This window comes from Bos mutus, chromosome 4 (assembly GCF_027580195.1).
Source record: "Bos mutus isolate GX-2022 chromosome 4, NWIPB_WYAK_1.1, whole genome shotgun sequence".
NCBI lineage: Eukaryota > Metazoa > Chordata > Mammalia > Artiodactyla > Bovidae > Bos > Bos mutus.
Window position 1 is genome coordinate 31,569,296 of NC_091620.1, and position 15,007 is coordinate 31,584,302.

General features: G+C 37.8%; 1 protein-coding gene across 1 annotated transcript in view; it reads left to right on the forward strand.

The window, feature by feature from the left end:
• SLC13A1 (solute carrier family 13 member 1) overlaps positions 1-15,007 on the forward strand; it is a 200,050-nt gene that overhangs the window by 140,095 nt on the left and 44,948 nt on the right. The window contains exons 2-6 of the mRNA XM_070368846.1: positions 5,731-5,859; positions 7,845-7,981; positions 10,168-10,355; positions 10,946-11,003; positions 11,082-11,130. Coding sequence (XP_070224947.1) covers positions 5,731-5,859; positions 7,845-7,981; positions 10,168-10,355; positions 10,946-11,003; positions 11,082-11,130 — 561 coding nt within the window. The remainder of the gene's footprint in view (positions 1-5,730; positions 5,860-7,844; positions 7,982-10,167; positions 10,356-10,945; positions 11,004-11,081; positions 11,131-15,007) is intronic.

The window sequence follows — 15,007 nt, forward strand, 5'->3', positions numbered from 1 at the left end:
AAAGGTGGTGGGGGTGTAAGTGATTGAGATACAGAGTCCTTAAACGCATGTGTCTGCATTTGTAGAAATTTGCCACAGGAGATATGTAGTAGCATGAGTTAGTGGGCAGAGATGGACCATCTAATTCAAAAGAAATCAGGACATTTTGATTATCCATTTAGAAAACAGGCACCAGACTCCTATACAAATCAATTTAGGTCCACATTTGAAAAAACATTTTTTTTTAAATTTTAGAAAAAAAATATGGGAATGCAATATGTATAGAAAGAATTTCTCATACAGGATAGTAAAAAAGCAAAACATAACAGAAAGGACTTTAAAATAACTGAATCAAAATTAAAATCTTATCACCCAGAAACACAATAAATCAAATTTCATAGATAAGTCAGAGGCTAAGAATAATATTTATAAATATACATATATAAAGAAATATTAAGAACCTAAAAATAACCTCACAAATTCACAATAAAAAGAAACAACAGAAACATGAGAAAACACTATAAACAAGGTAATTTTCAGGAGAGGAACAATTATGTTCAACAACCATGAAAAAATACTTCAATGGTATTCAAGCAAATGCAAATTAAATTAAGAAGAACTTTCCATACTATCAGATTTCAAATAAATAAATTACTCCAATATACCAGTGGCTGGTTAAATGGAACTTTCTTACATTTTTGGTGCTAATACTGTATAAACTGATGCAACCGTCTTGCATAGCAGTTGGGCAATATTGGTAAGGTTCCAATGCATCCTTTCCACTCAGAAATTTTGATAATTACTTTCATATAATAGCTTAGACAATCTCTTTCTTATATTCACATGTAACTAGGTATAAAGATGTTCTTAGCATTATAATAATGAAAAATTGAAGGAAAGAGCCCTAAACAGCCATCAATAGAAAAAAATGGACAAATGAACTGTAAGATATTTGTAAAAAGAAATTCTATATCCATTTAAAAAATTAACAGTAAGTCTATATGTATCAACATTCACACATTTGAAATCAATAAAACATTGAGTGAAAAAGCAAGTTGAAAAATCACACAGAGTGAAATAAGCCAGAAGGAGAAAAATAAATATCAAATATTAACACATATATGTGCAATATGAAAAACTGGTATAGACAATCTGATCTACGAAGGAAAAATAGATGCAGTTATAGAGAACAAATGTATGGCTACCAAGCGGGGAGGCTGGATGAATTAAGAGATTGGGATTGATATGTAACACTACTGATAACATGTATAAAACAGATAACTAATTATAACCTACTATATAGCACAGGGAAGTTTATTCAATTCTCTGTGGTGATCTAATGGAAAGGAAATTCAAAAAAGAGGGGATTATGTATATGTATAGCTGATTTACTTTGCTATACAGTAGAAACTCACACAATATTCCAATAAAATGCTTTTAAATATGTATGTACACTAGATCACTTCAGTCATGTCTGACTCTGCAGCCCAATACATGGTATTTTTCAGGCAAGAATACTGGAGTGGGTTGCCATGTCTTCTTCCAGGGGATCATCCCAACCCAGGGATTGAACTGGCATCTCATGTCATACACACCAAAAATCTTTTTTAGTCTCAAAACCATATGTTGTTTATTAATGTAGTAATGTCTACATGTAATAAAATCATGAATGCATGGATAGAAACCCAAATGAGCAATCAAGGGTTGATTCTGGAAGGGTAAAGTAAGATTTGCAAGGAAGAGCAGGTAGGCAGCATTTTTATTACCCGATATTTTACTCAAATGACATCTAAGGCCAAACAGGTAAGAGAATTCATGAGATGGTGCAGAGGCGCCAGGAAAAACTGAGAAGCACGAGTCAGTCTCTAAAGGGGAATTATTGAAGTCCTCAAGTCTGGAGAATTATTGACCTGGAAGAATATGATCCCAATGTTACCAAAATCCTCAGTTTTTCAAGAGGAGCCAAAAATTTGAGTTTTGTTTCTAATATGAAATCTGCTGGTTTGCAAATCTTGACTCAAATGTACACACGCCACCCTCCACCCCCCACCACACACACACAGTTGTAAGTCAAATAAACTGCAGTTTCTTCTTAGATGTGGTCATCAGTTTGCAACTGTTTAGTCTACATAATCAAACTAGGTTTAAAGTGTCCATTCCAGAATATGGTCACAGGCAGGTAGAAGCTATCACTTAAGAGTATTGGAGGCTCACTGGGATGACTACCTGTTAAGGATTAGAGTTTAGAAAACCAGTGTATGAGGAGCAGGGATCAGAATTCATATATGAAGAAGGAATGTAGATAAGACTCTTTAGAAATATTTTAGGAAGTACTGGAGTGAGTCATATTATAGTTAAAGTGAAGGTGGCCTTCAATGCAAGTTTTGGATTCTTTTCAGTAAACAATTCAAAAATTACTCACATGACCATTTTAAATTATGTATGGGCCAGTTAAAACATGAAAGTTGTCTTGACAAACTAAAGATTTAACACTTGAAATTTTGCCCCTAAATTTGCCCCATCTGAGCAGACTATCAATGTCTAGCTGAAGTAGACCCATGTGGAAATGAAATTTCAACACTATGGCAGTGATTTTGTGTGGTAAACAGAATTTGCTGGCATCATATTCTTTTTATTTTTCTGATGTTTTAGCAGTTCCTTGTAGAAGGGTGCTCCAGACAGTTGTCAGGGTAGCTAGTCCCAATCCAGCCTCATGCAAGGGAATGAAAAAAATGAATTAAATTTTTGGAAAGTCAACTGGTGTTGGAGCAGATTTGCCTATAGTGGAGGAATTGGAGTGGAGGCTGAAGGGTAGAGTCGAGAGGTAAAACGACAGTGGGGTGGATCAGATCAAGAGACTGGTTGAAAGTGGAAATGTTAGTTGTTCAGTTGTGTCCAGCTCTTTTGCGACTCCATGGACTGTAGCCCGCCAGGCTCCTCTGTCCATGGAATTCTCCAGGCAAGAATACTGGAATGGGTAGCCATTTCCTTCTTCAGGGGATCTTCGTGACTTAGGGATCAAATCTGGCTCTCCTGCATTGCAGGCGGATTCTTTACCATCTGAGCCCCCAGGGAAGCCCAAGAGACTGGTTGGCTGTGATTAAAAGGCAAGATAGTAAAAAGGTCCATTTTATCTTTGAAATCTAGGTCCTTGTAAGTATGATAGAAAACATAGAGTCACAGTGAAGAGTGTGGGGGTTATACACGTGTTTTAATAGGCTTCCCACGTGGCACAGTGGTAAAGAATCTGTCTGCCAATGCAGGAGACGCAAGAGATGCGGGTACAATCCATGGATTGGGAAGGTCCCTGGAGTAGGAAATGGTAAGCCATTCCAGTGTCTTTCCTGGAAATCTCCATAGAGGAGGAGCCTGGCGGGTTATAGTCCATGAGGTCACAAAGAGTCAGAGATACGGCTGAGAGGCTGAGCACACACACATGTGTTCTAACTAAGAGAAAAAGCAGACCTGGTCTTTCTCCAACACTGGCATTTTAAGTTAAGCACATATTCACAGATTCTCTCCAGAGCAAGTCAGAGAGATTTAGTCAAGGCTCAGCTTTGTTCCACTGTTTTATTGTTTGTCAAGATTACAGAGGTAGACTTTGTATAAAATTGTCAACATCAAAACACCTTTATTCTTTCTCCTTGAAAAAGCACAATAAAGATATGACACAATCGTGTCTTATTAAGAATTTCTTCGAAACTCCCTGCAAGTGCAGGAATGCTGGGTGAGTTAAAGACCAGGCCCAGAGGACTCACCGTGAGGTAGATGAATCAGAGGGCAACAAAACTGGAAATGCTACTGCTTTGGGAAAACCTTAAATAAAAGACCTCGTTAAACTCAGACAGCAGTTTGAGTTTTTTAAATTTGTAAATTTTGAGTTTTATAAATTTCTAAATTTTTCAAATGCAGCTCAGAATTTGCAGAGATTAATCAATGTGAGAGCAAACATGTAAGATATGCTGCCCTTTATTAATCATTTAGTACATAGTGGCATCATATAAAAATTATTTATGTAAGCCAAGGTAAAAGTGTTAGTCACTCAGTCATGTCCAACTCTTTGTGATCCACGGACTGTAGCATGCCAGTCTCCTCTATCCATGGAATTCTCCAGTCAGGATTACTGGAGTGGGTAGCCATGCCCTTCTCAAGGGATCTTCCTGACCCAGTGATTGAACCCGGGTCTCTTGCATTGCAGGCAGCTTCTTTACCATCTGAGCCACTAGGGAGGCCCAATGTAAGGATAAATTTCAACCATTCTTTAACAATGCCCTAAGCCAGAAACCCACAGATTTATACCTGGCAAAGCAAAAAACTACATTAAGAGCCTCTATCCTATTTAGTTCCCTGTCTCTCCATAGAAGCTCAACTGTCTTTCTAAAAAAGCCAAACAGAAGGCTCTTCACCTCCAGGTCTGCATCACTTAGGAGCAAATTCAGTCTTATCCATGCACATAACTAGGCAGTGTCCTTCTTTCTATGCAAAAAAGTACATCTAACTTTTTCTTCTGGATTGACTTCCCTTTTTAGTAGAGAGAGAGAAAAGTTGGTGTGCATGAGTCCCACCAAACTAGAAACAAGGAAATGCAGTTAAAAGGAAGGGTGTGAATTTTACAAGCCACAGGAAAGTAAGGGCTGCTGCTGCTGCAGCTAAGTCGCTTCAGTCGTGTCCGACTCCGTGCGACCCCATAGACGGCAGCCCACCAGGCTCCCCCATCCCTGGGATTCTCCAGGCAAGAACACTGGAGTGGGTTGCCATTTCCTTCTCCAATGCATGAAAGTGAAAAGTGAAAGTGAAGTCGCTTAGTCGTGTCCGACTCTTAGCGACCCCATGGACTGCAGCCCACCAGGTTCCTTCATCCATGGGATTTTCCAGCCCAGAGCACTGGAGTGGGGTGCCATTGCCTTCTCCAAAGTAAGGGCAAACACCCATAAACGCTGACATGAGCACAGAAAATTGATGACATACTGTTACCTAGTTTGAAGGAAATGTGAAGAAAATATAACAAACGAGGATGTTTTTATGTCATTGGTTTATTATGTGTATTAAATTTTGACTCTTCAGTTCGGTTCAGTTCAGTTGCTCAGTCGTGTCCAACTCTTTGAGACCCATGAATCACAGTACTCCAGGCCTCCCTGTCCATCACCATCTCCCAGAGTTCACTCAAACTCACGTCCATCGAGTCAGTGATGACATCCAGCCATCTCATCCTCTGTCATCCCCTTCTCTTCCTGCCCCCAATCCCTCCCAGCATCAGAGTCTTACCCAATGAGTCAACTCTTCGCATGAGGTGGCCAGAGTACTGGAGTTTCAGCTTCAGCATCATTCCTTCCAAAGAACACCCAGGACTGATCTCCTTTAGGATGGACTGGTTGGATCTCCTTGCAGTCCAAGGGACTCTCAAGAGTCTTCTCCAACACCACAGTTCAAAAGCCTCAATTCTTCGGCCCTCAGCCTTCTTCACAGTCCAACTCTCACATCCATACGTGACCACTGGAAAAACCACAGCCTTGACTAGACGGACCTTTGTTGGCAAAGTAATGTTTCTGCTTTTGAATATGCTATCTAGGTTGGTCATAACTTTTCTTCCAAGGCTTAGAGACCCTCAGAAATAACCATTTGCTGCCCTATTCTAAGGTGCAGAGACCTGCGGAGTTTCTTCTTACTTTCTCTATTCAGCAAATGTGCGATTTGAACAATGATTTCTCAGCCTTGTTATTTCACCTGACATCTTGCTTTTGTTCTGTCCAGGAAGCAGAATGTGCCTACACCCTCTTTGTCATCGCCATATTCTGGCTGACAGAAGCTTTGCCTTTGTCCATAACAGCGTTGCTGCCTGGCTTAATGTTCCCGATGTTTGGGATCATGACTTCCAAAGAAGTAAGTTCTCCTGCGAATGTTTGACTTAATTAGATTCCCTATTTTGTGCTGATACTTCCAGTGAGAAAGTTGTATTTAAAAGGAGCAGCACTCAATCCTAAAGGAAATCAACCTGAATATTCATTAGAAGGACTGAAGCTGAAGTAGAAGCTCCAATACTTTGGCCACATGATGAGAAGAACTGACTCATTGGAAAAGACCTTGATGTTGGGAAAGAATGAGGGCAGGAGGAGAAAGGGGCGACAGAGAATGAGATGGTTAGATGACATCATCAACTCAATGGACGTGAGTTTGAGCAAACTCAGGGAGATAGTGATGGACAGGGAAGCCTGGCGTGCTGCAGTCCATGGGGTTGCAAAGAGTTGAGCACGACTTAATGACACAACTTAGTAACTGAACAACAAAAACATCCTGTTGGTAAGGCTTCCACATAAGTCCTCCAGACTTCCAGCTATGCCTTGCCTCTAGAATTCTGCATATGTGTCCACCTTCAGGTGGACAAAAGCAAAACACAGGCCGTGGTTACTTGAACTGTGAGTGTCAGTAGAAGAAATGCATGTCTGATCTTTCCAGGCTGTGATCTATGCCCGGTGCCTCCCTCCTAGCAAAAGGGCCAGTTCTTTCACATCCTGCATCAGCTTTTTCTAGTCAACAAAATTCGGCCTCATACAGTGTTGGAAAAGTAATTTTTTTTTTTAATGAAGAAAAAGCTTCCCTGTTTGCTTTTCCAGAAACCTGCCATTTCAGAAGATAAAGCCAACTTACTTTCATGTGTATTTCCTTTTTGTTCTTACTGAGAGGAGTTTATTCATGCTGAGAGGTGTTTCTTACCTTTATACAATCTAAGGGTACCCATCTGAAGAAAATGGATTCAGTTTCCCATTAAAAGCATGAAATGCATTGAAGCCAGAATATCTGTCTCCATGCAAGTCTCTGCCACTCAGCATACAACTACCTAGACCTCAGCTGAAACATTCTCAGGAAAGATGGCACATTCCAATGCCAGGCATGTAATTTATCCCCTGGATTTCTGTCTTCTGCTTGGGTACAGCACCACTATCATAAAGTTCATCTGTCCAATATTGTGGGTGGAGATTTCTTTAAAAAACTAACCCATGACACAGGTCTTTTTTTTTTTTTTTCGTAGTTGAAATATAACCCACAATACAGTTTTTTGTGTCCCCTGCCCCCCGTGGGAGAGGATTTCAACACAGCCTTGTGATTCAATTTAAGCCAAGTATTTCGTAAAGTCAGGACTCTTGAATATCACTATGAGGTACTTTAAAATAAGGTTTCTATGATTAGATAAGTTTGAAAACTATGTAGCATAGGGTATCCCCCTCTTTGAGAGTGAGAGTTTACACTGGTGTTTAAAGATTTGGAGAAGGCCTACAAGAAATAAAATTGTAGAATCTTGAGAAATTCTGTTTTCTAAACTTATTCCACCACAGAAACTTTTTTTGAAAAAGAAAAATATTAATGTACCTCTCAGAGAATTCTTTTGTAAATCCTGCTACAAATGGTTGCCCAAGTGTCTGTATGCTCTACTAATCGCCATTCAAAATACAGAAGAATGACTGCAGTCTAGGCATAATGAAGACATTGGTGAGCCAGAGCTTGACCTGAGACTTTTCCTCATCATAGCCATGGCCAGTCTGCTATAGGATTGCAAACTAATTAGCCCCAGTTTACAGATGGAGAAACTAAGGAATAGAAGGCACATGCCTGAGGTTACTCAGGTCTGTAAAAACTCAGTATATGGGTACCCTCTCTCTATGTATATTTTTTCTTAATACTACTTTTTCTGGATAAGAATGTGGAACTGATTTACATTTGTATTCACATACATCTGCATTCCTTCCAACAAAATAGAAAGATTATGTAGTTGAAGGTCAGAGTTAGGAGCAGCAAAATAATGCCTTTCTGGTGCAATGTTGTTTTTCCCTCGTCAGCATAAATACTCACGGGTTTAATTGTAATTTCAGGTGGCATCTGCTTATTTCAAAGATTTTCACCTACTGCTGATTGGAGTCATCTGTTTAGCAACATCCATAGAAAAATGGAATCTGCACAAAAGGATTGCTCTGAGAATGGTGATGATGGTGGGTGTGAACCCAGCATGGTAAGTACTGTGTTTACTGCTCCAGGTTTACATTCCATACGGACCATTTTTGTACAGAGCAAATAACCAGATAAGCAATGCACATCCAGGCAATCATTTGTATGACAGTGTAATTTCATGATTTTTTTTTTCCCTCTGCAAAAATGAAAGTGATATAAAGGGTACTTGAATTGGAGGTGAAACAAACTTTAATCTCACTGCAAGTCTAATTACAGGGAGATTGGAATAAGTGCACACGACTCTTCCATCTTTTATGCTCTGTAAGAGTCAAAGCTGAGAGAAGCCTGAACCTCAACAAACAAGATTGATAGACTTCAGACTAGCTTTCAGTACTATCTTGTTTATTGGGCTGATTACACATTCAAGACTTGTTCAAGAATATCCTTGATCATCAAGAAGGATGTTAAGAACCAAAGACAAAGACTTTTACTGACAAAATACAAATATGTGCAGAAAAATTCTGAGGTGAACATTTCTCTTTTTAAATGAATTGTTCCAGAGTAAAACAATCAATTAAGAAGTTTCATCTATAGAATGTGAAATCACTCATTGGACTGATTTTGCCCACTAAAATAAATTTTGCCCATCAAAATCCATTAAATTAGTTGGCCATTTTGGTTTTAATTCTAGCTCTTGTTAAGAACATAGATGGAAACTAAAAACAAAACAAAACAAAACTCCAGTGTCATAATCATTTACATAATGGCATTATGCCTTAAAACCTTAGGTGATTCTTCCCAGCTCATCTTTCTTTAAACATAAGAAAATTTATTGAATTATGCTGCATAATTCATGTCAGGGTATAACAATGTCTGTGTTTATCATTTATGGGGCACACTCTTTTGTAAATAGAAAAAGCATTCAGTATATCAGATGAAGCCTATTTTGTACAAACATCTGTAACTTAAAAATTTTAGAACATGTATGTATTAAGGACGTTTCACTCTTAAAATGAAATGGTGTTCCATGCCTCTTGAAGTGCTACAGAAATGTGTCTCTTTTCCTTGGCCATCTGCTCACTGGCCCCAGGGGGTGGAATCTGCACAGTGGGTCAGGGTCCTGTCCATTTCACCACTAAGTGATTTTTCAAGTTAAGGTATTTTCATCACAAAAAAGTTTTACCAGTTCCCAATCTATTTGTACTGAGAGATTTGTATTGAGAGATTGTTTTGCCAATGCCTTAAGTTGAAATGGTTTCTATTTTTTAATTAAGAATAGTTTATTGTTTAAGCAGTTTTCTTAAAAGTTTTGTTTCATTTTTCACATAGAAAATATCCACCTTATCTGTAGTTGGAATGTAGAATGTGAAATTTTTCTTGTAGATCTATTTCAAAAGAAAGAGAATTTCATAAATGGTTCTATATGGAAAGACATGCATCTGAATGATATTCTCGGACCTCCTACTCAAAAGAGATTGTGTTTTTTCCCCCAGTTGTGATTCTGAAAGCTTATAGACATGGTTTAAAAGCTTATAATTTTAGGTATGTTATTTTTTAAGGGAGAAGGATTACTCTATTTGTATGAGGAGACAATGTAATACATCCAGCTCTTGACAACAGGCAGGAATGTCAGATTCAGGAGAGCATGAATAATTGAATCTACAGAAAATTCTGAAACCTCATTTTAGCTAGTGATTTTAACCATTTCCTCCACCCACCGTATACTGAACCAGAGTAATAAACAAGTAAAAAGCAGATTTATAAATATTAACCTCCTTCCTTGCCCTTGTTCTTCCTTGGCACATACACAAATAGAGATATGACCCAAATATAAAAGAAAGAATAAGGGATCCTAAATGCGAATGCCAATTTCACCTTATTTTACTAGTATTTGAAGATGGGCCATCTTTAAAGGGCATTTGAATATTGGTATAATATTATAAGCTGTTACACCATCTACCAACTTGCAGTTTGATTATAAGTTTTATCATTTTTTCTGGTTTGGAGAGAAGACTCTTACAGTTTCCAGGGAGACAAACCTCATAATAAGTCCTGTCTTACATGTGCCATTTGGATTTCTACCTGTCTATCCTGTTCTCAGAGTTCTTTACCTGGGTGGAACCTTAACTGTCTTTATGTTTTGTAAAAACGACTTCTCAACTCACAAACAACATCCTTTACAGGTAAGTACTACAGAGCTGGTGAAGCTAGAGAGCACAATTCATACTGAAGGCCCTCTTGTTTCAGGCTGTCCTTGGGGTTCATGAGCAGTACTGCCTTCCTGTCGATGTGGCTTAGCAACACCTCTACTGCTGCCATGGTGATGCCCATCGTGGAGGCTGTGGCCCAGCAGGTCATCAGTGCAGAAGCAGAGGTGGAGGCTACTCAGATGACTTACTTCAGTGGATCTACCAACCAGGCACTGGAAATAGATGGTATCACATTTGCTTTGGCCACGGTGGGATCTAGCTATCTGGGCAATGGGATAAACTCAAGGATTATATTTTGAATTAATTATCCATACAGGCATGATATGAATTCAACCTTACTCTACCTCTATTTCCCAGTATTTATACAAGGGAGTTATATTACGCAAATATTTTACCTTCAATTAATGGCTGAATTTACATTCTCTGACAAAAGGGGAAGAAAAAGAATGACTTTTCTATACTTCAATCAATCTGATAAAACTCTCTTTTATGTCTTTATCAGTAGACTCAGGTTACTCTTTTACCCTGAAATGACTTTCCTGCATAATTTGTGAACCTTTAATTCCTGTATTCTATTTGGAGACAGCATCACATTCTACCTTGGTTATTTCTGGTTCTGATAAACTGCTTTGATTTAGTAAGAAAAATGTTGGGAGGATATTGGTGTTTGTAAAACACTTTATTATGATGAAGGTTATGTCAGTACAAAGTGAATTGGTTTATTTTCAGCCTCTCATAATGCTTCCACCTTCACACACACACACATACACTGATAATCCTTCATTTTAATTTTTTTTCTATTTAATGTTTTGCAGAAAGTATTAACGGACAAGAAGCAAATGAGAGAAAAGAGAAAACAAAACCAGTTCCAGGGTAAAGAATATTATTTTGATTAGGATTTTCAGAATTATATTTTAATGAAATTATAAACTGGGTAAATTTATTTTTCAGATACAGTAATGATGCAGGGAAAATTTCAAGCAAGATGGAGCTGGAAAAGGTACATTAAATTTGATTCTCTCTAAATAATTATACATGAAATTATATTAGATCTGCAGTTAGATATGTATGCATTTTAAAATCTGTTACTTGCTTCCTTGTCTATGAATTACTTTACTTGCCTACGTCAAAGCATGGTGTGATGGTTTGATAAGCCTTCATGGATGGACTGAAATAAAAATCCTCATAGAAAAAGTTTTAGGCTCTGAAATCAGCATCAATTTCTCTTTTTAACAGATACCATAGTGATGGCAGTTTGCATATGTAATTTAAAGAAATATAATGCTAGCCTCAGAATATTGTTTCATTTTCTTATCAAAATCTTGCTGCCTTTTTATTAAGCACATTCTATTACTTCCTGGTTATGAACTTACAGCAACTCCTATTCGTATAATTACAACCCAGTTATCTTTAGTGTTCTTCTTGCTAGTAAATTCTAGTAAAATTCATAAGCTGCTACCGTCAAATGAAGATGGAGGCACTGTTTGTAGCCATTCTGGCTATTAAAGGAAGGAATAAGACTTTTGTAAACTATCCTGTAGAATTCATTTTCCCAGAATAAATCAATATAAAAATACTATACTAGGTTTTACTGGGAGAAATATATCTCGAGACCGCTGAAAAGTAAACCTGCACAGAAATAGTCCTACAGTAACCATGGCATTAGAAATATGAGAGTGGGGCATATGTTCCTTCCTCAGGCTATAATGCATTAGCATGCAACTGAATAGGAAAAAGAAAACCATCTTGTTATTTACAGAAATCTTTAAGGAAGAGTGATTTTTATGTAAAGAGAAAACTAATGTAGTGATAAGTTTTATACCACTAGCTACAGTGTACTTAAGGGTTTTTAGGATGAGAATTCAACACATATTTCTGAAAATATTATCATCTTTAGGGAGGGAAATAATTCTTTTAGGACATAGAAAATCAGCAGTCTGCCATGTGTATTACAGAAAAATGCATCAGAAATGAGCTTTAAAAACTGTTGGGTATACTTGCACTCACTTGGTAACTCTCTTGGGGTCATCTTTAGAAACCCAGTTTTCTGGTGTGATGCTTAAATTTGAGATCAAGACCCTTCCAATGGTTTGGTTATCCAGCACTGTCCCAGGCGTGGTAGGAAAGTCTATGGATGAAAAGACCTCCTCTTTACCATGAGCAGCTCAGGGTCTAATGAGGAAGATGGACTTTAAAAACAGCAAACTGTGACATAAATACCACACCAAGGGTATACACAGAGACCAGATCTCCCAGAAGCTGAAACAACTAGCTCAGTCTGGGAATATTGCCAAGAGGGAATGCAAGGTCAAGAAATCTGAGTCTGGAGGGAAGACGGCACTCACAGTCAGAAATATGCACCCTCCATGTGTGCAAGGACCAGGCCTACTTTGCTCCCCATTTAACACCCTATCACATTCCTCTGCTGACAGAGAGTAAGTATTCAATAGATAATTATCTTGGCTAATTAATGAAGGAATGAAAAAAGAAGAGGTAATGTAATCAGAGAATACATAAAATTCAAAGACCCCAAAATGTAGATAGGGGATTTTTCAGGAAGCATGTCCAGTGTAGGTGCCAGGGATGAGCTGTGGAAAGTGAAATGTTTGGAGAGGTTGGGCCAGGTGAAAAATAGTTGTTTGTGCCAGGCAAAGGATCCTAGTTTATCTTAAGGGAAATGGAAAGCTTTGAAGCCAGGAGGCAGTATGGTAAATTCTGCCCTTTGAGAAGCTTACTGTGGTAACAAAGTGAAGGACAGAGGGTATGGGCCTAACTGGACTTTCTGATTAGTATGACTCTGTGGATGAAAGTGATAAAAGCATGGAAGATGCCTCTGTTACAGAAAGATAGATAAAAGGAGGTTTGTGATGCCACTGAGGAAGGAATAAGTTTTCAACAGGGAAATGTGAGATAACTGGGGTCTATTTTAGGCAGTAAAGATAATAAGTTCTGAGTTTGGTAGAGAAGAGCTAGGCCTTTGAACAATGATTCTATGGTCATTCTATAACTTCATATATAAAATTTTAGCTTGGTGTAAAAGAAAAATTAAGGGATAACTTTTTGCTCTAATAAAGTGCTATTTATAGGGGGTCACATGAAAGTATTTTTCACATACTGTACATTTAAGATAGATTTTTATTTTTGACAATTACAAATCTCAGATATAAACATAGTAGATTATTATACCATGTTGTTATAATAAACTGCACCTGTTCTTGATTTAAACTGGATAATTAAAGATTAATGATTATGTATGTATCTACTTGTATCCACTTAATCTAGCTATAAAATGGAAGGAATATTTATATTCATAATGTTTCAGTCCTCTGCTTTTTTCATCAAGTAGATAAGACATTTTATTGAATTAAATTAAATCCTGTGTGGTTTGGCTTTGAATGTGAACTACAAGTCAAAAAAAATCCAAATACTCTTTTTGAGAGAGGATAGTTTAAAATAAATTTCAAAGAAGAAAAAGAAGAAACAAAAGGGCATAGAGTTTTTTGGTAATTTACACCATTTTGCCATGTTTTTACACATTTGAATCACCAACATGTTGATTTGATACACCTACATATTGAAAAGTGATCACCACCATAGCTTTATTTAACACCTCCATCATATTATATAATTACCATTTATTGCAGTGTGAACGTTCAAAATTTACTCTCTTAGCAACTTTCAACTAATGTATATAATGTTATTAATTATAATAATCCTGCATTAGATACCTGGAACTTACTCATCTTAAAACTGGAAGCAGGTACCCTTTAAACTTTATCTCCCCATCCCCCCTGCTCTCCCCTCTAACCCCTGGTAAGCAACACTCTACTCTCCATTCTATGCGTTCAGCTTTTATGGATTTCCCATATCAATGATTGTTGTTGTTGTTTAGTCACTAAGTCCTGTTTGACTCTTTTGCTACCCCATGGACTTTGTCCCACCAGGCTCCTCTGTCCATGGGATTTCCCAGGCAAGAATATTGGAGTGGGTTGCCATTTCCTTCTCCAGGGGATCTTCCGAACCCAGCAATCGAACCCACATCTCCTGCATTGGCAGGCAGATTCTTTATCACTGAGCCACCAGGGAAGCCCCTGTAAAAGTGTTACCATGCAGTATTTGTCTTTCCCTGCCCGACTTACTTCACTTAGCATAAAGCTATTATAATGATTGCCATTTCAACAGTTTGAGATGATAACTCACTGTGCTTTTGATTTGCATTCCTCTGATGATTAGTGATGTTAAGCGCCTTTTCATGTACCTGTTGACCACTTGGATGTCTTCTTTGTGAACTTGTCTTTTCAGTTCCTCTGCCTGTTTTTCAGTTGGATTGTCTGGGAGATTATTCTGTTTGCTTGTTTGATTGGTTGGTTGTTTTTGCTAGTGAGTTGTATGAGTTCTTTGTAAACGTTATCAGTCCTAAAATTCTTGTTACTAGAATTGCAAAGTATTGGTATAGATGATAATGATAATTTGATAGTAATTTTCCTATTGCTGCTGCTACAGCAGCCAATGGTGATGATTATATGTTGGTTTTGAACCTGATGGATATTCACCAGTTCCTCAGATTCCAGAAATGATTCAGGAGCTCTCCTATCTGAGTCTCATTCCTAAGCTGCATACATGAAAAAGATTCACAGTGTTCCCTTTTTACCATAGGCAATGGCCCAAACATTAGCAGAGCTCCCTACTCATGCCCAGAATAAAAATGGTAGGTAGGTATTTAGCCCATAAATTCTTTATTACTCCAAAAGTAGCTGAAATATTTTTAGAGAAGAAAAGGAACAAGAAGAAAGGAAGATCCCAAAAGACACTGACATATATGAGGGAATATTTGTCAGGTTCCAGTGGAGCAGTTAGAAGACTAATCATCACTCATA